The 26,221-nt window shown below is 36.0% G+C and overlaps 1 protein-coding gene across 6 annotated transcripts in view; it reads right to left on the bottom strand.

Annotated features, from left to right (window-relative positions):
- Window positions 1-202: 202 nt before the first annotated feature.
- Window positions 203-26,221, bottom strand: part of LOC106087293 (histone deacetylase 4) — an 86,882-nt gene continuing 60,863 nt past the window's right edge. For 4 of the 6 annotated variants that reach the window (XM_059366546.1, XM_013252340.2, XM_059366547.1 and 1 more), the window contains 11 exons: window positions 19,054-19,161; window positions 14,225-14,395; window positions 14,077-14,150; window positions 13,872-14,005; window positions 11,521-11,670; window positions 7,199-8,034; window positions 5,825-7,129; window positions 5,638-5,757; window positions 4,169-4,603; window positions 3,968-4,101; window positions 203-3,203 (listed from right to left, as the gene is read on the bottom strand). In XM_059366546.1, the coding sequence (XP_059222529.1) occupies window positions 3,149-3,203; window positions 3,968-4,101; window positions 4,169-4,603; window positions 5,638-5,757; window positions 5,825-7,129; window positions 7,199-8,034; window positions 11,521-11,670; window positions 13,872-14,005; window positions 14,077-14,150; window positions 14,225-14,395; window positions 19,054-19,161 (3,522 nt within the window). In that variant the 3' untranslated portion in view covers window positions 203-3,148. The remainder of the gene's footprint in view (window positions 3,204-3,967; window positions 4,102-4,168; window positions 4,604-5,637; window positions 5,758-5,824; window positions 7,130-7,198; window positions 8,035-11,520; window positions 11,671-13,871; window positions 14,006-14,076; window positions 14,151-14,224; window positions 14,396-19,053; window positions 19,162-26,221) is intronic. The other 2 variants (XM_059366548.1, XM_059366549.1) reach the window with 2 other exon arrangements.

The following is a 26,221-nucleotide window of genomic DNA, read 5'->3' as shown; positions in this document are numbered from 1 at the left end:
CCGCTATTACAGAACAGCTAATTTTGGCAGTGGGAAAGTGAAGTTTTCGAAAAGTGAAAATAAGGTGAAACACAGAGAACACCCGGTCTGTCATTATTTCTATAGTTGGCCACACAATTGTGAAAAATGTATCATGGCGATGAACTGGTAATTTGTGCAAGGGCCCATACGTAAACGAGCAGAATCATTTAATATCTCTCTATTGTGAATTACGTATTTTTTATTGAATGAGAATTTTTGAAATGTTTGAATCGTGCATAATTCATAAAAAATTGTACATTAAAATGTGTATAAAAGCATTTTAACATCCATTAAATAACAAATGAAATTTCAGTCGATACGAAAGCGCACTCTATGAAGTATGCGGTAATTCGTTCCAAGAACTTCGTTGTACTGGACAATTATTTCCATACAATTTTCAGCGCACTTTACTGTACAGTACTTACATAAAACAGGGCTGTTATGGTTCACAAAGTTGTTGAATTTCAAATGTGTCGTGTATTCAAAAAAGTTTACCAATATTATTCATATATAGGATAAATAAGAGAACAAAATCCGTTTGACGGAGTAACTGTTTTAATTAACTGCCTCACTAACTGCCCTCACTATGTCTAAAAGTTGGAATAGTTGCTGTATTTTATTTTAGTACTGGACATACAAGCCGTGAAGGACAAAATTAAAACGCAAAAACCATGGTAACGTGACAAAACCATACGAGGTCTAGGTTTAATTTTTATTTTGCCATTCACAATAGACGTATTTCTGCCACATGTTCTACAAAAGCCTGCACTGGTAATTTATCCAAAACTTCTTTGTACTGGCGAGATATCACCATATAGTACTAAAATAAAATTGGGCTATAGTTTCTTATCTTCACTGTTCTCGTTTTATGTTAGAGAATTTTTCAACACATTCTAGCGAGCTTAAACATAATTTTGTCTATGGTGTTCTATTAAATTTTTCGCATAGAGGAGAGATAGAACAACCTTCACTTTCCTGTTAATTATTTGTATAGAGCGGCAAGTTTTCATGGAGCTACTGTCCATGATTTGTGTGAATAAAACAGCTGGGTTTCAAAAAACATCCGTTCGATGCTGCAAATTGCTGCTGGGAGGAAAAACTTCCAGCGGAAATTTGGAAGCTCTCAATTACCAAACTCAAAATGTTGTTTGCTCTCACGCACTCTCCCGCTCGCTTCTGCTGGCAAATAAAGTACGGGAATGACTTGTAGTAAAAATTTGTGCAAATTTGCACAAATTTTTGCGTACACAAACACACTTAATGTACGCGAAAGACTTGCAGTAAAATGTTTGACCGTTTGCACAAACTGGAAGCAAATTGCGTCATCGAACAGATGTTTATGAAAACCAGCTGTTTTATTCAAACAAATAACAATAAAAAAGTAAAAGCTGGAATCGAATTACCGCATACGTGAATGAGTAAAACCGTTCGAAACTCTCTCTATTGTGATTGATATATTTCTTTATTGAAAGAGAATTTTTGATATTTAAGAACGCAAAATTTTAAATCGATACTTTATAAAAAAATTTACATATAAATGTGTATAAAAGTTGTATAACATCCCTTAAATACGAAAGATGAAATTTCATTCGATGTGAAGCGAACTCGATCACGTATGCGGTAATTTGGCCCCTATTCTTACTTTCCTACAAATTTTTACTGGCAAATTTTTACTTGAATATTTTTTTTATCGAGAGAAAATACAGGTGATTCCATTTAACCAAACGATTTATTTGAGCCTGAGTTTGGTCAATACACTTTAAACTCCATGACTGCCACAATGGAGGCCAAATTTAAACAAACATTTGATGATATTCAGCCTTGTATCTCATGTCGACGTTTTGATAGCTTTTACAAAATATTTTCTAATTTCGTTTTCACAAACAGTTCTTTTGGCAATTGATTGAAAAAATCACAAATGATCAAAAATAGATTTTGTTAAATGGACGTGTTTTTGTTTGTGTGTGGCCTTTATGAGAAAATAAAAGTATTAAATTAAATTAGTTTTAAAGCAAAAAATTCTAAGAAAAATCTCATTTTGAACGTTTGCAAGTAGACGTAAATTTTTTTTTTTTGAATTTTTATTTCCTCTAAGGGATGCAATTTTTTTTATCATTTTGTTTCCTTCGACCAGCGGTACAGCCGTTGGCCCTAGATTCGTTTAAAACACATATTGATCTAAATGTGGTATATGACATACTTAAAATCTAAAACTAAAAATTAACATATAGAGTAATAAAATTAACTTAAAATTTAAGGCATTTAAATTAGATTTAAATGCGTTATACGTATAATTAAACTAAAAATGGTAAAAGTTAGAAAAAACAAGGGTTAAAGTTAAGTGGCACAGCCACTTTTATTACATACCCAATACATATATATACAACATGTATGTACGTACGCTAGGGGCAGTGTATTCATACATACATCTTCATTGTTTAGTTTTGCAATGTTTTAACTAAGTAAAAATCAAACAAAAATCTTTATAAGAATATAGAAAATAATAATAATATACATACAAATCTCTAGGTTAAGATTCAAAATTACATTTCAATCTTTTTGATGCCCTCTGCGCATTTTTCGTTAATATTTACAAAAGTAAGAGCAACTACTAAATTGTGATTTTCGTACCATTATCTGGCCGTTTTGTACAAACTTTAGACTTGATGAGATAATGTGTATATGGGTGCGAGTGTTTATATCAAAATATATATAATAACAACAATACAAAAACCACATAAATGCCGCATAAAAATCATATGCAGTTCCAATACGTAAAAGAAAAACATAAAAACAATGAAAGTGCTTGACTCTTCATCAGCAGAGTGGCTGTGTTGTGGAAATCTTTCCTTCAGTGTGCCATTCATTCTCCTTTCGTTAATTTGAGGAATTCGAAAAGTTAACTTTTGTAAGTTTTTGTGTGTAAGCGCATTATCTTTGTCAGCTTTAATGTTTTCCCAACAATAAAAATCGATGACATCCTGCAACAGGCTACAGGTTTGTAGTTTCCAAATGTTTTACTCGGTGAAACTGGCACCGAATTTTGGCAGTATTTTTTTAAAATACGAAAAAGACTGCCTGCCAAATGTAATAACAACAATTTTTTTGCTCAATAGCAGCATTTCATCTATTTCGATTCGTCTTGATCCATTGGCTCTTCGGAATCATCACAAGAAAGTGTTCTAAAAACAAGAGAAATAAAAAAAATCAAGAAATTAAATTGCAACAGTTGCAACAGTTAATAATGTTAAGTATATCAGTTCTAGCGCTATTAGCACAAATAATATAACTCATATAGATGTTGCGTCCTTCTCAGCAAAAAAAAGTTTTAAAAGGCAACGATTAGAAATTTGACCTCATATTTTATTTCTTTTTAAAAGAAGAATCAGTCACGATAACAAATAAGAAAGGGGGGAAATGAAAAATTTGGAAAATCAAAAGTATATTAAAAAAAACTTTGCAACAATGTTTAAAAACGATATCTAAAAATAGTTTGAAGCTTAAAAGTAAAAAACGACAAAATGGGTTAAAATTACATGTTTTTCAATCGATGTTGACCCTTTCAATGTTCATTCACAAATTCAAAACTTTGAGCAACAGGATGATTGTAAATGATCACACATATTGTGAATAAACAATGCAGAAAGTTTAACAAAATTTCAACAGATTATGTAAATTTTTTCTCTATCCGATTACTAATCCTTGCAACTCATAGTAATTTTTTGCTAAAGGACACAGCTAGAAGGACAAAGTGGGAAAAGGACATGGAAAATGTCGAATATTGTGAATTATGATCTTCCTAAAGATCGGATGTCTCTTGTATTGTCCATACATTGTGATTGCAAGCATTTGTAAACGATGGATCATGGGTTAGCTCCACATCCATTGATTAACCAGTTTGTTCCATTGTATAAAATATATATATTGTATAATAAATTTTGCTTACTTGTTCAAAGATTGCATTGATAAGCCCGCCATGGCCTTAACTGTATCCGATGCATCATGCTCGATTTTCAATGCCTCCAAAGCAGACATGGCCACTGTATGCGCTAAGCGTCTAACACAAGGCCAATGTTGCAACTAAAAATATAGTTGTTTGAAAAAATAATGCAAAATTCCCTAGGAAATAATTAAAAGATCTACATACCTGTATGGCTATTGTCTTTTGCAATGTATCTATAGCATTCTGACACGGCTGACGTTTCAATTCACTCTCTGCTATGGGCGATAGGGGATCACCCAACAACGCTCGTACACATTCTTGTGCCGAATCACAAATGGCTGGTAAATCGTATCCACCTTCGAGAGCTAATACCACTTTACCTTTGGCTAGTTGCATAAGCTCGCGTGTCATATATCCAAAACAGGCGGGTGATACAAGATAGCCTCCCAGGGGAGCTGGATGTCCAGCGGCAGCATCAAAACCAGCGGATACAAGTACAAGATCAGGATTAAAATATCGTGCTATGGGCATCACAATCGTACGGAATGCAGCAATGTATTCAGCATCACCCAAAGGTGGGTTCAATGCTCCAGACCAGGAAATGTTGACGTTATAGCCTAAACCAGGGCCCGTACCACACTGTAATATAAGAATTAAAGTAATTGATATAAGTTTTTACTCAACATATAATTTATATTGTGAAAACAAAATCAAGTAGCAGTAATTATAACGGTTTTCAACAAAGTTGCGTACTTCTCTAGTAAAATCTTGCAAAAAAATCCATAAAACTTGAACATGTAATGTGTTGGAAAACAATAAAGTTAGCAAATTTCTGATATTAAAAGATTGATTTTTAACATCCGTGAAAGAGTTTATTTATGGGGTTTTAGTGAAGTGATTGGCAATTGTCACAAACCATCAGCTGTTCAACAATAATTCACAATAGAGCGTTTGTGATACTAACCGGAAGCATAAATATAGCTTATGCTGCTGTTTTATATTTACATAAAAATGCATTTGTTTTAAACTAAACAAGGACTCGTACATTCGCCAGTAAAATATGAACTTTTAGTAATTGATATAAGTTTTTACTCAACATATAATTTATATTGTGAAAACAAAATCAAGTAGCAGTAATTATAACGGTTTTCAACAAAGTTGCGTACTTCTCTAGTAAAATCTTGCAAAAAAAATCCATAAAACTTGAACATGTAATGTGTTGGAAAACAATAAAGTTAGCAAATTTCTGATATTAAAAGATTGATTTTTAACATCCGTGAAAGAGTTTATTTATGGGGTTTTAGTGAAGTGATTGGCAATTGTCACAAACCATCAGCTGTTCAACAATAATTCACAATAGAGCGTTTGTGATACTAACCGGAAGCATAAATATAGCTTATGCTGCTGTTTTATATTTACATAAAAAATGCATTTGTTTTAAACTAAACAAGGACTAGTACATTCGACAGTAAAATATGAACTATAGGTGTTTTTAAGAAATTGCCACAGCTGCATCGACATGTATATATGATGATGATGATTTATTCAAGCTTTTATTTTAGTCAATATACAACGTCTGACAAGAAGTAAAAAATTACCAATTCTACGTACCCCAAGCTTTTATTTTAGGCGAAATAATATAAAGGCGACTAGAACTCACTACTTCTACTTACCTCTGTTGGTCCACCAGTACCAGGAAAAAAGTTTCCATCGTCATGACGATGTATGGATAAATATAAAATATCTGGATTTCCATAGAGCGCCTGCTGTGTGCCATTTCCATGGTGAACATCCTAAATAGGTAAAAAAAACATAAAATTGTAAACAATCTCTCTCCTCGGCTCGTCTCCATAAACTTACCCAATCCACCACTAAAATTTTCTTAACTTCTGGAACACGTTGCCGCACTATCTTAGCTGCTATCGCTATTGAATTAAAGAAACAAAAACCCATGGCTAGATTTGCTTCCGCATGATGACCTGGTGGTCTGACCACAGCAAATCCATTCTTCAAATCACCCTTTGCTGTTTTCATTGCTAAATCTAAAACGCAACCGGCTGCCATGCGAGCTGCCAGAGCTGTATGGTGCTCATTCCACGTTGTATCCAGATCGACACCAACACCTCCACATGAAAGTCTCACAAAGCTAGCCGAAGGCGCTGCAGATTCCAGCTTCTGACGATTCGCCGCTAATTGGCATTGATTTGAACCGAAGAGCATGGCATGCGCCTCGGTGTGTACACTCTGAATTTCTTCCAGTGTGGCTTTGGGAGATCTTAAACGATGACAACGTTTAGCCAAATCGGTTTCATTCAAACGGGCCCATACACTCTGTAAGCGACCGCTGTGTTCGGGATGTATACTATTATTGCCACAAATACAGGCGTGTTTGAGCATGAGATTATCGTAAGCTAGCCCCGTGGTTATTTTGTGCGGACTCTGTGGTAAATTATTTACGCTACCAGCTGCTGGCATTGTTCCTTGGGATTGTGGTGACTGAGAGAGTTCATTTGCGACTGCAATGTGCTGTTGTGATGAGGATGCGGCAGCGGCAGCGGCGGCTGCAGCCGCATATCTATTCGAAAGATCTATTAAATGTCGCCCATGCATTGGATGGACAGACAAATTAACTGGCGGTATATGATCTGCGGAGGAGGATGTCACAATGGGGCCGGCATGCGGCACGTGAGTAGCTTGACCCGTATCGGGTATCTGACTTAAACCGTGTGGACCCAAATGGACCAAAGGGGAGGATAACGTCCGCGAAAGCGGTCTTATCATGCCACGAACCACTGAATCATCCATTTGCAGCGATTGCATGTACAACAGCTGACGTTGCTGTTCCAGGTACTCTTTGTTGCGCATCAGCTTGTTGGGTTTATTTGGTATACAAACGGGTGGTGGACCAGCGTAGGCGGGAGCTGCAGTTGCGTTTGGGAGATTTTGTGAGGTACTCGTTACCACGGTACTGGTAAGAACCGTTTTTGGAGGTTTCTTTTTGTCGGTGAGATCCATTACTTCGGCGGCATCTTCTTCTTTGAGTAGTTGTTGTTGGTGTTGATGCTGTTGCTGCTGAGTATCACGTACCGCGCCACTGCGGGTAAGAACAGTTTGTCGTATTTTCTGAGTAAGCAGCATATGTTGTTCGTACGCCTGTCGTTCAGCCTGAGAACATTGGATTTTTTTAAGGTTTTGGTATGGATGTGGTGTTTCGCAAAGATTAGGTATACTTACATCACTATTCTCATAATGGGTTTGGGCTATATTTATCTGATGACTGCTGCCCGTCAGCATTGGATGGCCCAATGGCAAGGGGGCCGATTGTGTTCGACCCAAAGGTCGATGACCCTGTTTATTGAGATGAGCTTGTGCAACCTGGGCATCTGTAATGGGTTGCCCATATATGCTGTTGGACGATGATTGTGGTGAATGGGCTGCTACTGCGTGTATGCCACCTGTGGAAGCCACGTGCATGAGGGCTGTGGCACTGCCAGCAGAGGCGGCATGAGCCAAGGGCGGAGCAACATCACCAACCAATGAAGCCTGTGACGATGAAGTGGATGTGGCCGAAGCTGAACGAACCACCGGCGATTGGGGTGGAGCTGCTGATACCGCATTCGCCGAGGCATTAGCTGCTGCTACAGTTTGTGACGGAATCATGGTATTGGGAGCTCCAGACATAGCTGCTGGCCTGCCAAATGGCACTCCCATAGGATTATAATATGTTGGTGGCTGATGGCCGCCGGATGGAGCCCCCACTGGAGGCATACCAGCCGCATGTTGGCGTAGAGCAGCAAACATGGCATAATTAGCTGCTACCGAGTTATGGGCATTTGGTAAATGGGGACGGCCCAATGATATATTCGGCATTGAGGGTGAACTAAATAGAGACAAATCGTTGATGCTGCTTCGTTGACCAGGATGATAATGACTGCCGTCTTCGTTCTCTTCTTGAATGGGAGCACTTGTGGGCGAGCCGCGACTGTGGCCCACAATGCTGCCCGTTGATGCATTCGACATACATGAGGATGGAGGTGAGTTTGGACCAGAATCCGGTGTGCTATTGCAATCTAATGGGAGATAATAATAAGCGAAGCACATAAAGTTAACAGCGGCCTTAAGACAGTCGAGACAGTATATGAAAAACTAGAATGAAACTGAATGCACCACCTGTGTACTAAAATCATACAAAGTTCCAAAGGCATTATTGTTATTTATGGAAATTGATTGAAATCTCATCTGTAGACAGTTGTCGTTGCTGGTAAACTAATATAACTCAATGTGAGAGCATCAATTAAAGGGCAAATTTTATATATTAGCATAGACAAATCAAATTATAGACTCTCTTTTTGGTAGTTGAACAACAACTTCAATAGACGTGGGTCAACTCAAAAATATTTATACGAGAATGCGCCAAATATACGGATGACAAGTAGAATCATTTTCCAGCAATTGAATTAACGAGTTTATCAACGTCAAACTTGAGTGACTCTTATTTTGAGTTTATGTACTAGACGTATAATTTTTTTATTTTGTTTTTTGTAGATCTGTTTTTTATGAGAAAAGTTCAGTCGTTAGTTCCGTGGTATTTGAGATATGCAAGCAATACAAATACAAAACCAATTTTTTTTAATTTTATTCTTTTCTCAAAACAATTTGAGATAAAAAGTGAAAATACTTATGCAATTTATAAATAAAACTTGCAAACAATGTGTGGCATTGTAATTCACTATAATTTATTAAGATTTGTTCACGCAGTTTTATAAATAATTGGTTAAAGCGTCACTTTGCCATTCACAATAGATGTATTGTTTTTAGTTGGCCACACTTATTTGTGATAAAAATAGCATGGCAATTCTAAAGGTATAAGTACTGCGGCTCTGGATACCTACCCAGAACAGAACTCTGTTGTACAGGATGTCATTTTGATACAAACCCAAACGCTCTACCCTGGTTAACTGAGCACACTACAAAATCAGTTATCTGGGAGCTGTGTTCGCTCTTATTCTTTTTTACTGAAAAGTATGTGAACGAAAATAAAATGCCCGTTTATAGTGAACGGTGTCAGATTTTTTATTTCTATCCGCATCATTAAACTTCGCGAAACTGTGTCGAAAGCATGCCCGAAGCCGCTGAATAAAAGTTATAGGTGTGTATTAATTTCTGCAGACTGTTCAATGATTATACGCAAGGCGTAAATGTGGTCGGCACAAGAACGTCCTGGCCGAAAACCAGCTTGTTCATTCCTCAAAATGCTGTCAAGTGCAGGCGAAATACGCTGCAGAAGAAGACTTGCCTTGCTAAACGCAATAAATAAAGTGATTCCGGGGAAACAGCGTTTGTATCCCAGGTCTCTCTAAATATTGGGGTAATCGCTTGAGCTGTGGTATGTGCCCAATACCACGACAGTTTGGCAGGTACAATGTTAGGACCGGTTGAGTTGCCGTTTTTTATTGAGACCAGAACGGCGTCAATATCTTAGCAGATGGGTGGGGCTGTAAATATATTCCTGCGTGAGTTTCGGCGCATAGGGAGATTAAGAGGAGCTGCAAAATTCACGCCATCGCTCTAATTGCTGTTTGGGTGTTGGTATTTCCGATTCGTGCTCATCGCCGATTTGCGCTCATCTTTTATTATTGCCGTTGGCCTTATATTGTTGCCGCTCATTTGTTTATTTGACTCGTAAACACCACATATGTTTCCAATATTAGGTGAATTTTCGGATCCGCTAGCATATTAAAATATAATCGCTTATCTCTGTAAACTAGGCGTTTGGCCAGCGAGGCGAAGGGGCGATATTCAGTCCTGGCTGCGCTTTTTGTTACACTTGATTTTGACCGTAGCAGAGCGTTGCGTAGACGTTTCCGGTGTTTTATTTCCTCTATGGTTTCGTTGCTTATCCATATGATGGAGGCGACTCCGTAAAAGCTGTTGTTATGTCGGCCCATGTTTGGTGTATTCGGGCGCGGTTTCGGGGATTTTTAGGCGAAAGAGATTGAAATTTGCCTTTATTGTTTGTGCGCTTTTCACAACGGCTGGGCGTAGACGTAATGTGGCCACTATAAGAGCATGTTTTTACATCTATCAGCGAACCCAAAAAGAGTTTGCTGATAATTACGATTGGTCGATTTGATTACGGGTGTTTCCATCGAGTGATTCCCAAGTATATTTTTAGAGAGAGAGAATTTTGTGCCTCCAATAAAGAGCTGGATTCTTGTGCAGAAATCAACCAACCTGTCGCCATTGTCATTCCTGGTATCGCACAGTCCTTGCATTCTCATGATTGATAGATTATTGTTGTTATTGTCCACCTTGGCATAGAAATCCCCATAACAAGTTTAATGTCTCCCTTTCTCAGAGAGAGTTTGGAGCAGAATTGATCCTTTGTTTCGTCGTCATCGGATTCGGTTGGCGCATAGCATTGCACAATAGATATTTTTTGGAATTTTGAATTCAATCCTGCCGTCATGATGCGTTCAGATATGACATTGTATGATAGAAGAGCTCGCTTTGCTTTTTGCGACAATTAAAAATGAAGTGGAAGTCACCTTGAAGATCCATAGTCCCGGATTTCGGCCACCGTACTTCACTTAAACCGAGGGTGTCTAGGTTGAAGTTTGAAATATCGTTTTGGACTTGGTAAAGTCTCAATGATTTTGAGAGAGTTCTAACGTTCCATGTTCGATTTGAGAATACAAATATGTTTCATTTGAAGTGGAAACATTTGTTTCCATAAAATAAGTGATCGAAAATGTGTGGGCCTTAGCCTTTACTATGTGGAAACATAAATAATATATTACATCAGTCATGCTTAATAAACGACCTACATCTATTGTGAATAACAGAGAAAGAGCTTAAACTTATTATTCACTTCATTCAATCCCCACTGCAGGGTTTACGTACCGGAATCGATTCAGGATAACTTCTGGCCAGAACTGCTTTCTCTCCGCAAATCTGCGGCTACAACAACATTCCGTCCATTAAATACACAATTTTACACGTTTTACTCATCGTTTTGACAATGAGTAATGCAAACGTCATTACCAATTGAAGTCAAATGATCTTACTTGCTCTGCATATCTTTTTGGGTCTTCTCTATGCCCTTAGTAGACTATCATATCGTATTTATCACAGTAATTATGTATATGAAAAATTACCTAAGTTTAAAATACCATGTAAAAATTTTATAATAAATTTAAAAGATATTAGTAATTAGAGTTAATACAAAGCGCAACACTTAAACAATGTAATAAAGGAAATAAAGAAGGAAAATAAAAACGAAACAAAACAACATTTAAAACAATAACTATTTTAAAACGAAATTTAAAACACAGCAGAAATAAAAGCTTTAAGAAAAATTAAGAAAACCAAACCTTTTTAGTTTTTGGAAAATTTTGAAAAAATTTTCATTTGTATTAACTCTGAACTTTGAAATGGAAATTTTTGCGGTATACGACTTATATGCATGTTTGTTTTATGGGAGTTTGGATGGATGTGGGTAACAAAGATATATGAGAGTAGAGGAGGGAAAGTATTCATAGTTATTTTATACGTACTTGTCAAAGTTGAATTCTGTTTCTGTTGCCTTCTATGGGCGGCCTGCAACAGACGCTCATGTCTCCTTAAGCCAGCTGGTCCACTTACGCGAGCCTTGCGCTCTATAACGCTTTGTTTTAGGCGCATCTTTAGTAAATTTGGTTCGGATGCTGCATGTAAATATTGTAGTATATACAGACATAGAATTTTATATTATGTAGTGTGTATACAACAATTATAGGATTTTAATTACAAAACTACATGGGAACTCTAAAACAAATAAAGATTATCATATACAAGGGATGTCTGATTTTCGAATCGTTTTATACGCGTTGAGATTTTAGAATGGACTTTGCAAAGACATGTTTCCGGTACTAACAATATGTAAAAATTCCCAAAAGTATGGGGTAAAGTTTGGGCGGGCAGAATCGCTCTGGAGTTCTATAGCATATAAGAAAAAAAACGGATTCCTCTTGAAAGATCGGTATATATGAAACAATAACGATCAAACTTGGCACTTGATCCCTGGTACGATAACAATTTAAGCTGAATCTAATAAGAGAAGTTGGACCTAGAGACTCATAAAACCAAATCTTAAATAAGGAAAATTTATGAGATTTGCGATATCTAAACATGAACATTTATAATTCCATTCGATTCCTCACAATAGTTCAGCTGTACGTATGGATACCACGTTCAGTAAAACAATTGTGGCTCTACCGAATTAAAATCGTGCACTCAAAATTGAGTGCAAATTTTTACTGGAAGTCGTTCGCTTAATGAGGACAGTCTGATTCAAGTCGTTCGCTTCTATGAGGACAACCGTATGCGGTAATTCGGTCCAAGCTCTTACCCTCCTGCAAATGTTTACTGGAAAAGTATGCAACATATACAAACTTGCCCATGAAAATTCCATTAAGGAACCTAATATTGTGTGTCCATTATAAGCTGGGTATTAAGTTTAGATTTCACAGTAAGACTCCATCAAAAACAAAACGTTTTTCAAAAAAAGGAATTTTCGTTGCATCTTCATTCAATGTCTTTTAAATAATTTACAATTGTTGGCAAATATAGCACTTTCACTTTTACTTTTTACCAAAATGAAACTGGTTGTAAAACATATGGGGGGGTTGCCAAATAGTATTTTGCTTATAAATAGCGCTTTTTTGAGATCAAGATCAGAATTGAGAGTAGACTTCACTGAACATTTACAATTAGTGAAACAACGTTTTGTGAAATATTCCATTGGTGAACGAACTTAATACCCACCTATAAGCAAAAATAGCTCAGTTGGCATCTACCAATTGATGGTGGTAGCCCGGCACGTGGTAATTATGAGCAACGCACAGGCTGGAACTTTCAGCTCCAATATGTGTGGTATTCTTCGTTAAACCGAGAATCGTAGCTACCAGACGCGTCCATAAGTTGCGGATAGTGGAATGCTCCATACTAAGTAGCTGCAACTGCAGTCGCGGAATCAGCGGTATCGAGTGGAGAGTCTCGGTGAGAGGCCGGATGGCACCGGTACCGGAACAGACATGATCGACACCGGATATTGGCGCCTTTAAATAACCTATGGTCATCATGTTCCCGCGACAATCGGTCCTATAGACCGAAACAAGCTTGCTCGCCTATAAAAGCTTGACGAGGATCGCCATCTTTACATGCAAATATGGCTACCATCGCCTATCCGGTGAGCGAAAGGAGACGTAAATGGTTCACCAAAAGAACTGACCTAGTGTACTAACTGAATTAATTAAGCCAGTGAGTTTAAGTGAATGATTACTTCAGTAAATGACATCGTGAAACACTATTTTCGTTGAGTTTTGTACAAATAAAGTAAGTAGGCATAATCCCTAAACTCTGATGGAGAATATTAAAGTATATGTAGGTATTTACAACATAAAAATTCAATGTTTCCAAAAAAATTAGCTCTACAATATTGTCATAGCTCAAATTGTTCTTTCATATGGCCTAATTAGGTAGTAGATGAAATCTTCATTTACAGGTCATTTACACTTTAAACCCTTCACGTGTTTTACCGGTTTTTTATACTTTAAATTGTTTTTAAGTTCGCCTATAAGAAGTAAAGGTAGTGGTTTTTATTTCTTATTGGTCTTCTCTATAATTTTTTCGAACGAACTAAAAGGTGTTAATAAGCATTTTATTAAAAACAACGAAAAAACGATCGATTTTGGCTTGCAAACATGCAATAGGAACAGCAGCAGCAGCGACAAAACAACACAACCAGATCTGATCAACAGATCAGGCGATCATCAGAAATTTTATTAGAAAAATTATTATATTGCTAAATTGAACACAACATTCGCGCGAGTAGTATAAAGAAAAACAAAATATAGCAAGTTCTTACCAGTTTTCCGTAGGGGAAAATCTGCTTCATATTTCAGTAATGATGATGGTGGGGGTTGGGGAATTTTGTAAGGATGAGAACTTGTAACAGCACCCGCGGGTAGAGATTCGCCTGAAGAGCTTTTAACAACACTTCTGAAATTTTAAATATTGGAAAATATGTAGTAAAAATTTGCTACAAAAAAAACTTTATCTTTTCTAAATACCTGTTGCGATAGGGCGATGAGGTTTGCATGCCATTAGGTGATGATGCCGCTTGTTTGCGATTCAAAATGAAACACTAAAACAAAGTTTAGAAAAAAAAACATTTTGGTTCATGTTTAGCTAATTCTTTTTGTTTGTTTTATGACTTACATTTAGTATTTGCTTCACTTCGGGACTAGCATTTGCACTATTCTCTTTGCGTTTGACCACAGCCTCCCTTTCTCGTTCCCGTCGCTCCCTTTGCTGTTGCTCCTCCACTGCAGCCGTGACAATCCTTCGCTCATGCAGTTCCTGGAAAGCGCCATGTGAATGCACCGCAAACTAAATTAATAAAGTACGAAAATGTTTGCATTTTTTTTGGGCTTTTATGCAGAAGTAATCACAACTTAAACATCAATAATATAATTGTATACAAGACTTCAAATGGAGAAAATATTTTGGTTCATCTGTTTTAAAAACAATTTGGAATATTGTACGAATAATCAGAAAATGTCAACGGCCCATTAACATAGATGTCAGCTTTAAATAGTGGAAACCGTGTACTAAACAAATGCAAATACAAATTTGCCCATGAAAATTCCATTAAGGATCTGCACGCAAAAACTAATACGTTTGAGACATTTTTACGAGAAACAAAATAATATTATTAAGAAGTTTTTCCTTTTCGCTTCAACATATCAAACGTTTGCCCTAAACGTAGTATTATCAAATGTTATTTACTTTGTTTATTGTAAAACCTTAAGCAACTTCGCCTATGGTAAAAGTATCTCCTTTCTTGTTGTAAAACCAAAAACTCTTTAATGGCAAAAGTGTTTTGATAGCCGCAAACGATTATTCGTTTACCGGACCAATAATTATTTTCTTGTGTCTTTACTACTAGACAGAGAGAGATAGTAAGTAAGCGTATAGACCAGTGATGTATAAAAAGTGATGGACGGATGGTAAACTCGGAAATTGACATTTTTTATAGCTTCACCATAGCTACGTTCAATGACAAAAATTATTAGAGCAATATGGAAGGCTTTAAATATAATGGTGTGTCATAACATCGAAATAAATCCAAACATATATTGTGAAAAAGTTTGAATTCCCAACTTAAAATTTGGGTTAGAATTGTGTTACAACATTACATTGAAGTTGGTAGGCTTTTCAATATGGACAATCTATTATAAAATTAAAAAGAATGTATATAAGCATGATGTTAAATTAATTTTAAAGTAAAAAAATAGTTAAAACCCATTTTTTATATCAAAAATTTATCGCAAAAAACGTGCTTTTATCGTAAACAAAATCCAAAGTTTTTCAGAAAAGAAGTTTATTTGGCGAAAATTTCTTTTATGTGAAACGAATTTGTTTTGCGTGTGGGGCAAACTTCTCACATGTCACAGAGTGATGTCCGATTCAAGATTCAAACTTAATGATAAGGGGCATCCTTTTTATAACCGAGTCCGAACGGCGTACCGTAGCGCGACACCTCTTTGGGGAGAAGTTTTTACATGGGATGGTGTCTCACGAATGTCGTCAGCATTAGGAGGCGATAACCATCGATGAAATTTTATACCTTCCATCATAGGATGGGGGTATACTAATTTCGTCATTTCGTTGGTAACACCTTCGAAATTTTGATCTGAGACCCAACAAAGAATATATATTTTTGATCGCCTTGACATTCTAAGTCGATTTAGCCCACGATAACTTTCGAAGGAATAAAGCTAGGCGCAAGAAATATTGCACGAAGACTTCCTATTAGTGTAGGTCGGTTGGATTTGTAAATGGACTATTTCGGTCCATGTTTTGTTATAGCTGCCATATAAACCGATCCTGGATCATGACATCTTGAGCCTCTAGAGGGTGCAGTTCTTATTAGATTTAACTGAAATTTTGAATGAAGTGTTTTGTTTAAACTTCCAAAAACTGTGCTAAGTAGGATCCAAATCGGGTCATTATTTGATATTTTGTGGGGTTTTTATTCACTCTAACAAAATGCACCACATTCACAAACCTATTTGATGATTATCGCCTCTGTTATGAGAATATTCACAATAGTGATTAGAAGGATCATATGAATTTTCAATCAGTGTGGTCAACATAAGTATAACAAGAGTGTCCACATTACATAATGGTATTTGCAGGGTCTCCCCTTTCGGCAGAAACTAAAAAAGGATAATGGGAGGCCATAACAAAAAATTGCAATGGGTTTTATATTTGCTTGAATAAGAATTGCTTTCTATAAGATGCCAAAACGAGAGACGGTTTTATACAGGACCTACTTAAGGTTATGGACCGATTTGGCCCGTATCTGGTTTATATATTAGAGGAAATTTCAAATTTTAGCAAATCGGATGAGAATTACACACTTTCGAGTCTCAAAGCGTAAAATCGGGGATCGTTTTATATTTTAGCTAAATCGAATAGGAATTCCACAATCTAGAGGCTCAAAGTATATTCGTATATTCGGTTTACATAGGAGTATTATCAGCTTTTGAACGTATACGGACCATCTCTTGGAGGTCATAAGAAGTCATCGTGCAACAAAATGTTAGCCAAATCGGAGAGGAATTACGCCCTCTAGAGGCCCAAGATGTCAAATCGGGATATCAGTATATATGGTAGCTGTACCAAAACGTGGATCCATTTAGAATATCAAGATTATCAAGAATATATATACTTTGTTGGGTCTCAGATCAATATTTCGATGAGTTGCAAACGGAATGACGAATTTAGGGTACCCCCCATTTCATGGTGGAGGTTGGCAAAACTAGGGAAAGCAAATGTCGGGCAGTGTCGTTGTGTACTAGATTATACTAAAAAAGTTCCTTACGAGAATATCGGACTAAATAGGGATTTACATCCAAATTTATGAAATTCAGCAACAACTTTAAGCATCTTTAATGAATTTTATGTACAAAAATGTTTGATTAATATTTGTTCAAACCGATCAATTGGCTAAAGACTCAAAAATATCCCGTGAAAGGATGCAACATTTGCTAAACGAGCTTAAGTTAAAGCTTTACATGCTTCAACCGGCACACGATTTAACGTTCTCTTATATCAATTCTTATATGCTATTCAAATTTTAGGTCAATGATACGGAGCCGCCTTGTTCTGCCGATTCCGATCGGCATGCCGTTTAGCGACACCAATTGTTAGAAACGTTTAATATGGCTGGATACCTTTTTAATGCCGCCAGCATTTTGTAAGGGGATAACAACCGCCAAACATTTTTTTCTGATGCATACGCCAGAATTTGAACCCAGGCGTTCGGCGCCATAGACGGACATGCTAGCCTCTGCGCCACGGTGGCCTTCAAAACTCAGCACAATAGTCTAGGCAAACGATGGTCATATCGAGCAAAAGTGAATGGAGTTATGAAATTTAGATTACTTCCACACATTTTTGCCATTTAAATCAATAACAAATATTTTCACACAAAAACATTGGTCGCCAAATTGGTAACACTTCGTGTAGTTTGATGATCATTCACAATAGTGTAAAAAGTTGCATTATTTGAATGAACTATCAGTCAGTGCGGCAAATGTAAATGTTATTGTTCAAAAAAGAACCCTCACATAAAATACTTTCAAAAACTATGGGGAATTCCGGATTGTGAGAAAATGAGGCTTTTACTGAAAGGATGTAGCTTTCGGTATCTTGACGGGAAAAATAGGACTACAATCTCACTTATGTATAATCGGAGCAGCAAGTGATAGCATGTGTAGGACATGTGGGCAAGATGATGAGACGTTGAAGCATTTTCTATGTCATTGCCCCGCTTTCGCGGATATGTTGGGACACAATACCAGACATGAACCTTAGAGGCTTGTGTATGGCAAACAATTAGGGATTTTGTAAGTAGAACGGAGTTTCTGACTTAGATTTTATTTTTCGTGATTACTTTTGTATTAAGAGCACACAACAAGCCGATTACTTGCTTAAGTGTTTGTGCATAATGTCATGAGACAGAGTAATATCTGCACCCTCTTTCAACCTAACCTAACCTTATAAAAGTTAATTTATTGACATTTTTTGGTATTCGACTAAAATACAATATATAATGTCTTTAAATAGTTTTTTACTACAGATTTGCTAGTTTCTAACGTGAACATAAAACGTCTTAACGAGGGCCTAATACAAACAAATATTCAAGAACAAATTTTGAATGATCTAATTAACAGCATCATGTTTACAGATGGTAAGTCCCTTCTTAGCAAAAAAAGTGTAACGATTAAAAATCTGGGACCGAATTACCGCATACGTGAGTGCGCTTTCATATTGAATGCAATATCATCTCGTATTAAATGAAAAATATACCAGTTTTATACACATTTTAATTTGAATTTGTTTAAAAATTATAACCGATTTAAATATTCCCGGTCCTAAATTTCAAAAAAATTTGGTTCAATAAAGAAATACATAATTCACAATAGATGAATTTCGAACGATTTTACTCGTTCACGTATGCGATAATTCGGCCCTGGCGTTATTTATTGTTTTTTTTTTTTTGTAAGAGCGAAAATAAGTCATGATAAGAAAGGAGAATAAGGAAAGAGAAAGACATAAGAAACGAGGAAATTAACAAAAAAAGCTATTTACAAAGTTCAAAAATGTGGTGTGGATTTGACTAAAGTGACAGACCATAGTCCTCTGTTTTGTTTGTAAAATTAATTTAAAGATAAAAAAAATCAAAATCATTTGAAAATTAGCTGAATCATTATCATAGTTCATTCACAACATCTGATTTCTTCAGTCACAATATGCTTAAAGTTTTCCCTTTTATGGCACTTTAGCAAAGAGTCCAAGCGCACTTCTTTATGTTTTATCATCTGTGATCAAGGTATGTATAATACAGATTTTTTTGTTCTTGAGCTTGGACCCTATCTTTCAGTTAATGTACATTATATTGATCATTTAAAAAGCGAAGCAATGCAATTTTGATGCAGAACTTTGGTAGTTATATATGTTATTTGTTTTTAACTTACATGGAATTTATTCTCCAGCTGGATTTTGTGTTGTAGTTCCAATTCCTTGGTTTTCTCTTGAAATGTATGAAATAACATTTGTTTTTGTAGTTCTTGTTCCTGTTTTAACTGCAAAAGAAATAGAGAAAATGTGTAAATAATTTGTGATATGTAATTTTTAGTTATTTTATACACATTATTATGAATTCTTCATCGTCGAAGACGATTTAGCTGCCTGTCCGGCAGGCAGGCAGCTAAATGCTACATAAACTAATATTCCGATTTGACTTCTACTATGATTTTTGTTATAACTATAAGCACGTTCTTCTATAAACCGCTTTCCTTATTAAAAAGTCATTGAAAAAACCGGTCAAATGCGAGCATCGTACAGGGAAGAAGATTCGTCCAGTTCACAATTATCACGCTTTTATTTGTGTTATATTTCTTAAATTTCTTTCAGTTTTGTAATTCGGTATTCATTCATCACCCTGACCTTTAGTTGAAATTCCATATTAAATCACTCAAATTGTTGTTTGCTATATGCACAAAGGAATTTTTCCAAATTACTTTTTCTACTCATGCGAAAATAGAACAAATAATTTATTATTTAATAGAATAGGCAGCATTAAGTTAAATAAAAAATGTATACAATTTCACGCAATTTAATAATAAAAGAAAATTAAAATAACATTTTCTTGCGTATCCTACTAAAAAATATTCACAAACATTTCTACACACATACAAATCCGTCTTTCGTCGTCTATATGTCAAGACAGACATAAATGTCTATTTTGCAGTTGAAAAAAAAAAGAATAACATTTCGCTTAGCGTTGGCCATTTAGTGGCCAAAAACGCTCTAGGAGGTGGTTTGTATGAATGGACAGACGAACGACCATTTGACGGTGATATATGCAGATTTTCCTTTATTTTGAGTAGATTTTTTTTCGTTTTTTTTTAAATTTATTTTCAAGTGCTACATCGTGGATATGTTTCGTTGTTTCGTTGGTTCGTTTGTTGATATTAAAGGAATACAATAAAATACTATAAAATATAATATAAATACAAGCAATAACATATAATTTAAATTGTCTATTTCGAAAATTTCAACGTTAAATTAATAAAAATACCCAAGAGTTATTTATCGCAAACTAAAAATGGCCTCTAATAAAATAGGCATTTTTATTTGCAGACTTATCTTTGAAACATATTTTTAAAATAAAAATATAACAAATATGCCTTTTCATCAAACTAGATTTAACAAAATATTTTGAATCGAATGGATTCATTCCATACTTTCTTTGATGGCTATGGTAGACTCTAGGTACGAAGCGTTATATTTGGCTGAAAACCCAAAACCTGTTATTTTCTAATTTTATTTGCCTGTTAATCCTAGTACTGACCTCATTTGAAGCGAAAATGCCTATTAAGTTATTGCGAAATTCAACGGACTTTTCTTTGCATACACACAAACAAAATTAGTGCCCATTTTGTGAGCATTTAATTTCATCGGCAATTAATTGAAACGAAATTTGTATTGGCGTAGCGACATGTCCCTACTATTTTGCTTATAGAACCCAGTACCACTTCGACGGAATGTGTTCGCATTTTCTTCGTAACCATTTTTTATAATGCGTTTTGACAGTTGTTCAGGCGAAAAGTCAAAGTCAGTACAAGGCTTTAGGACGAAGATCATTTTTACAATGTGTTAATTTCTCTTTTTTTGAGACGGGCTTAATGATCGGAAATTCAATACAATGGAAAAATGAGAGACACAGGAGATACACCACACCAACCATGATTTCGACCCCTTGGTAAGGGGGTCATCATCAGAAATCTTTAGGTGCGAGGCCTTTAAAGGTCGTACATTGGTAGGATATATTAATCTTGAAGAACATACAATACACTCACTAATCCCGACACTTTGTCCTACTTGCTGTGTCACTTGTCCAATGCATGTGTGTTTGTCTTATTGCAGCGTGGATTTCTTTTCTACACCCTAAAATTTTTCTCCAGGGCATACACAGGGTTCTGTGCACCGTTTGGAAGTTTTGTTGATGGCTCAGAACGCCAAGTCGACGGCAGCTGTTCATTGTTGCCCCGACGTTGTGATTTTATGACACTTTGTCCTACTGGATATGTCACTTTTCCAATACATGTGTGTTTGTGTCGAGATCTCCTGTGGCTATCATTTTTTCCATTGTATAAAATTTTCGATCTTAAGGTTCATCTCGAAAGAGGAATTAACACACAACTGGCTATTGTTGGCGAACTCGAACCCCTCAAAGTGAACAAAATATTTGTGTATCGCGCCATAACTGTTTATAATGATACTGGTAGCACCATGGTGGTGGTAAAAAAAAACTGCGACTACACCTACACCTGAAATGGTTCGGAGAGTGTAGGCTCGTATTCAACGAAATCCTTGCCGCATAACTCTTTATAATGATACTGGTAGCACCATGGTGGTGGTAAAAAAAAACTGCAACTACACCTACACCTGAAAGGGTTCGGAGAGTGTAGGCTCGTATTCAACGAAATCCTTGCCGCAGTGTCAATAAAATTACACTGAAAATATCCCGTGAAAGGATGCAACATATATTGACAAACGAGCTCAAGGTAAAGACTAACTAGTTCCAAAAGGCACACGATCTTACAACGAAGAAATAAAGTTAAGTCTCAAAAGAGCAAAGCACTTGCACAAACTTGTTTAATTTTCGAACGCCGTTTTCTCTGAAGTGATAGTCGCTCTTTTAACGATTTCATCAAGCTTGTCCCCAAAGTAAATGCAACTTATTATCAGGAAACATTCTGAAAACGGCTCTGTAGTCGTGAACACGCAACCATTTCAAGGGGCCTCTTTTTTATAGCCGAGCCCGAACACCGTGCCGCAGTGCAACACCTCTTAGGGGAGAAGTTTTCTATACCTCACAAATGTCGCCACCATAAGGAGAAGAAAATCACAGCTGAAATTTTTTTCTCATGTTCAGACGTCATAGGCGGACATGCTAACCTCTGTGCTGCGGTGGCCTCCATTCAAGAATGGCTCAAAAAATATGTTCTATACTTCATTTTATCCACACAGTAGTTGCCAATTTTTAGAGAGCAAGGTAAGGACTAAAAGCTATGCTAAAATACAGGCAGATTGCATTCGTGCAGCTGCAACTCGTTTTTTGACCGACTCAGAGCACAAGTCAAGGTAAAAGGTTGTAATATCAAGCCAAAAAAAGTCTTGGCATTTGAATTCATAACACCTCCTGGCAGCAATTCTGTAATAGCCAATAGACTGTTCTTTAATATATATTTGTTAATGCAGTACCATGGTAGACTGTATCTACGTTGCTATTTCAAAGTTCAAAGTTAGTTATCAGTTCAATTCAGTGTTTTCTTCGACTTGTTCTCGGCCTTTGCTGGGGCCTGCCTTGTGCCTTGAACGTTGAGTGTCACATTACTACCCGACTAACTATAGCAGATTCATTCTCCATTAATAATCTAGTCATTGCACGCTTTTATCGACTCGTGATGCCGATAAAGCAATACCTAAAGACTACGTTGACCATTTGCATGGCTGTATTTGTTAACGACTTATTTTTATCGCATGATATCTAAATGTTTGAATTCATAAGAGAGACTTAAGGGAGGGAAGATAAGCTTCTCTCACATGCCATAAAGTAAATGGCAGTCTCATACACTTTGACTCTTTAATTGCTTTAGATCTGTTTGTACACATTTTATATATTATACATTTATATATTATATAATTTTATTAATAACTTTTTATGATTTGTAATCTGACAACACAAATATATGTCAGATAATGGGATATTTTGTAGGGTATCTCTTGGGCCATTATTACGTGTGTTATGTTCTTGTTTTTGAATATAATAGAAATTAAATTCAATATACGAGTGTAAATATATTCAACGACGCAATCGGGCGGGAAAACAAAAGAAATTTCATAAGAAATAACGCACGAGTAGCACGCTTTCTTATTTGTTGTATTTGTTTTTTACAATTAGTTTTTTGTCTGAAGTAAAAAAAAATATTGGGAGAAAAGAAAAAAAAAACCAAACGAATCGAGTCTTCAAGGCACCAACCATCCATCCACCAAGCAGTCAACAAAAGCCAATTCAAATTCAAACGTCTAAACTAATCACCTAAATGTGCTTCACAGGAGACCAAAGCAGCGAAAATAGAAGGAGCTGAACGCCAAAGGCCAGCCACACAATGATGAAAACTACAATATAATAAAATTAAATTGTACATATAACAAAATAAAATCCATAAATTTTACAAATGTGTGTCTTGGAGTTGTCAGGTCAGGTGTCTATGAATAGCTAAACTCAATACATACAATAGGCACAAATAGCATGGTGAAGTGTGAAATTACACTGAATGAGGGAAAACCCCAATTTGACAAATATTAGTATGACAAAAAAAACGTAGTGTTATGGATAAATTGGTGATTAGAAGAATACAAACTTTAAAATGCAAAACAATATACTACATATGTACATTACCAAAACTCAAAATAATCCATATTTGAAATTAAATTTTTAATTAGGTCAAGTTATCGAAAGTTTGACATCTACAGTTTTCTGTTTAACCAGGTTCGTCGCTTTTAAAGCCCAATAGTTTGCGTATATTTACATGTACCAATACGTACGTACAAATCTCTACAGATATACATATCCATATATATAATCGCATATATCCAATATAACTCATTGTGTCCCGAACAAATCTCTACAGATATACATATCCAAATATATATTCTCATATATCCAATAAAACTCATCGTGTCCCTTTGGAAGCTATCAAAGTCCTGATTTACTATCTAGTGCAGGCTTATGTGATACATCTGCATCTAGAGTTGTCAAGATATGTTATCCTGGCTCAATAGAGAAATACCTCTATTGTGAATGGCAGAGTAGAGCTTATTACAATCCTATTTATTCATTTATGACATGCTCACGCATGTTTTACAAGTTTTATACACCACTTTTACACTGGTTTCCAAAATAACTTTGTCCGAGGGCGCGGAGGCGAGCACAACTTAAGAAACTTCAGGGGCCGAATTACGGCATACGTGAACGAGTGAAGTCGTTCGAAAACTCTCTATTGTGAATTGTGTATCTTTTAATTGAACGGGGATTTTTGAAATTTAAGAAAGCGAGTATTTAAATCGTTCATTATTTATAAAAACTTTGACATAAAAATGTATATACAAGTGGCGTAACTTCCATTAAATACGAGTTGAAATTTCTTTTGATACGAAAACGCACTCGATCACGTATGCGGTAATTCGTCCGCAGGCCTATGGATCGCGGTACATGATTGAGAATGTTTTAGTGTGTTGTACACCGAGGCTGCAGCCCTTGCCGATAAAGGATTCCATCGGGTCAATCCGGTACATACAGGTGGCTACCATTGGGTTGAGAATGAACCACATTAGGCCAGCAGTCTTTCTGCGACTTAATTTGAAACCAATGCCATCACACTACTCCGCAGTGTGCCGCATAACTTTTGACCAAAGAATCGGACATCGTATATGTTGTAGCATAACATGTTATAGCAAACCTTTAACTGCAATTCGATTCAGTTTTTTGATTAGGAATGTAGCAACAAATGGAGGCTACCGTGGCGCAGAGGTTAGCATGTCCGCCTATGATGCCGAATGCCTGAGCTAAAATCCCGTGAACATCAGAAAAATCTTCAGTGGTGGTTATCCCCTTAATAATGCTGCCTACACTTGTAAGGTATCCTGCCATGTTAAAACTTCTGTACCAATTGATGTCGGTGTGCGGCACCCCGTTTGGACTCGATATAAAAAAGGAGGCCCCTTACCATTGAGCTTTAATCGGACTACACTCATTGATTTGAGAGAAGTATCCCCTATTCCTTAGTGGAATGTTCATGGGAAATTTAGTAGTAGTAGTATGTAGCCACAAATAATTTCGCAAAGGCGTGCCCAGGATTCACTCAACAAGGTGTATTTGGAAAAGATGTGCAATAAAAAGGGAAATAAACGGACGGATGCGCAATATGCAGAATTTTGTAAGAGAAAAAAAATTTTACTGGCATTTTTTAAAATTCACACTAGGCAAATTTTGACAATCTTAATAATGTTGATGGGGCCTATCCACTTTATGTTTTTGTAAGTGACTTAACCTTCTATTAGTGAATCCTAAGACATTCCCAGTAATATTTTGAGGTGTTTAGTTGGGTTACTATACATTTTTAAAAACAGTAGAAAAATTGGAAGCTCAGTTCAAATAAAACAGCTGTTATCAACAGACTCACACTAAGCTTTGCCCTACAAAGTTTTCAACATAATGGTGGGTACAACATTGGAATTTCATTTATACACTGGCACTATACATAGGCACATATACCTCAAATGTAAAATATAATTAACGTTACATCCCATTATTTCTCTAAGTGTGATGAGATGCGAATAATGACGATGTAGGTAGCAAATGATCACTGTGATGATGATGATGGTGCATGTAAGCTATTTTTACCGTTTTAATGTTATTTGCGTTTCGCTAAAGTTTATTTTCTTCTACGTTTGCATGTGTGTGTTGTATTTCCACACACATACACAATACATTTCCTTCGAATGTTTCTCATATGTTAAATTTATTGTGCGTATTTATATTTATAAAGACATTGTTGTTGTACAAATGTTATTTTTATACAGCAAAAAAAAAATACAACTAAAATGTAAAAGAGTATCCTCTACATATCTATTCAAACACAAAAGAAGAAACATGAACTGGTGGTTTTCTTTTGCGTATCGTATTTTACAGTGTTGTAAAATATCATAGCTCTTAAAATACATATATTTATATCCCTTTTTAGATGTGTTTTATGACCTTATCATGTGTATGTTTGTAGGTGGGTGGAAAGCTTGTAAATCGTATACAGGGACTTATGAATGTTTGAGTTAACAAATGGTTTAAATAATATAATGTATGAACATTACAAGCATAGAATTGAATATGGAAGCGGCACGTGTCTTTTGTACAAGAATTAAAATGGCCAGAGTTGCCAATTAATAATTGTTGAAGCGACATATGTACTTCAACAGCAGACTTTACTCCACATCGGCTTAGTACTTACAGGGCTCTTAAAGACATATAATACGACATTTGAAAAAGTCGATTAAGAATAATTTTGAACGCGTAGA

This window comes from Stomoxys calcitrans, chromosome 4 (genome assembly GCF_963082655.1).
Source record: "Stomoxys calcitrans chromosome 4, idStoCalc2.1, whole genome shotgun sequence".
NCBI classification, from domain to species: Eukaryota; Metazoa; Arthropoda; class Insecta; order Diptera; family Muscidae; genus Stomoxys; species Stomoxys calcitrans.
This window is presented reverse-complemented; position numbering and strand designations above follow the sequence as displayed.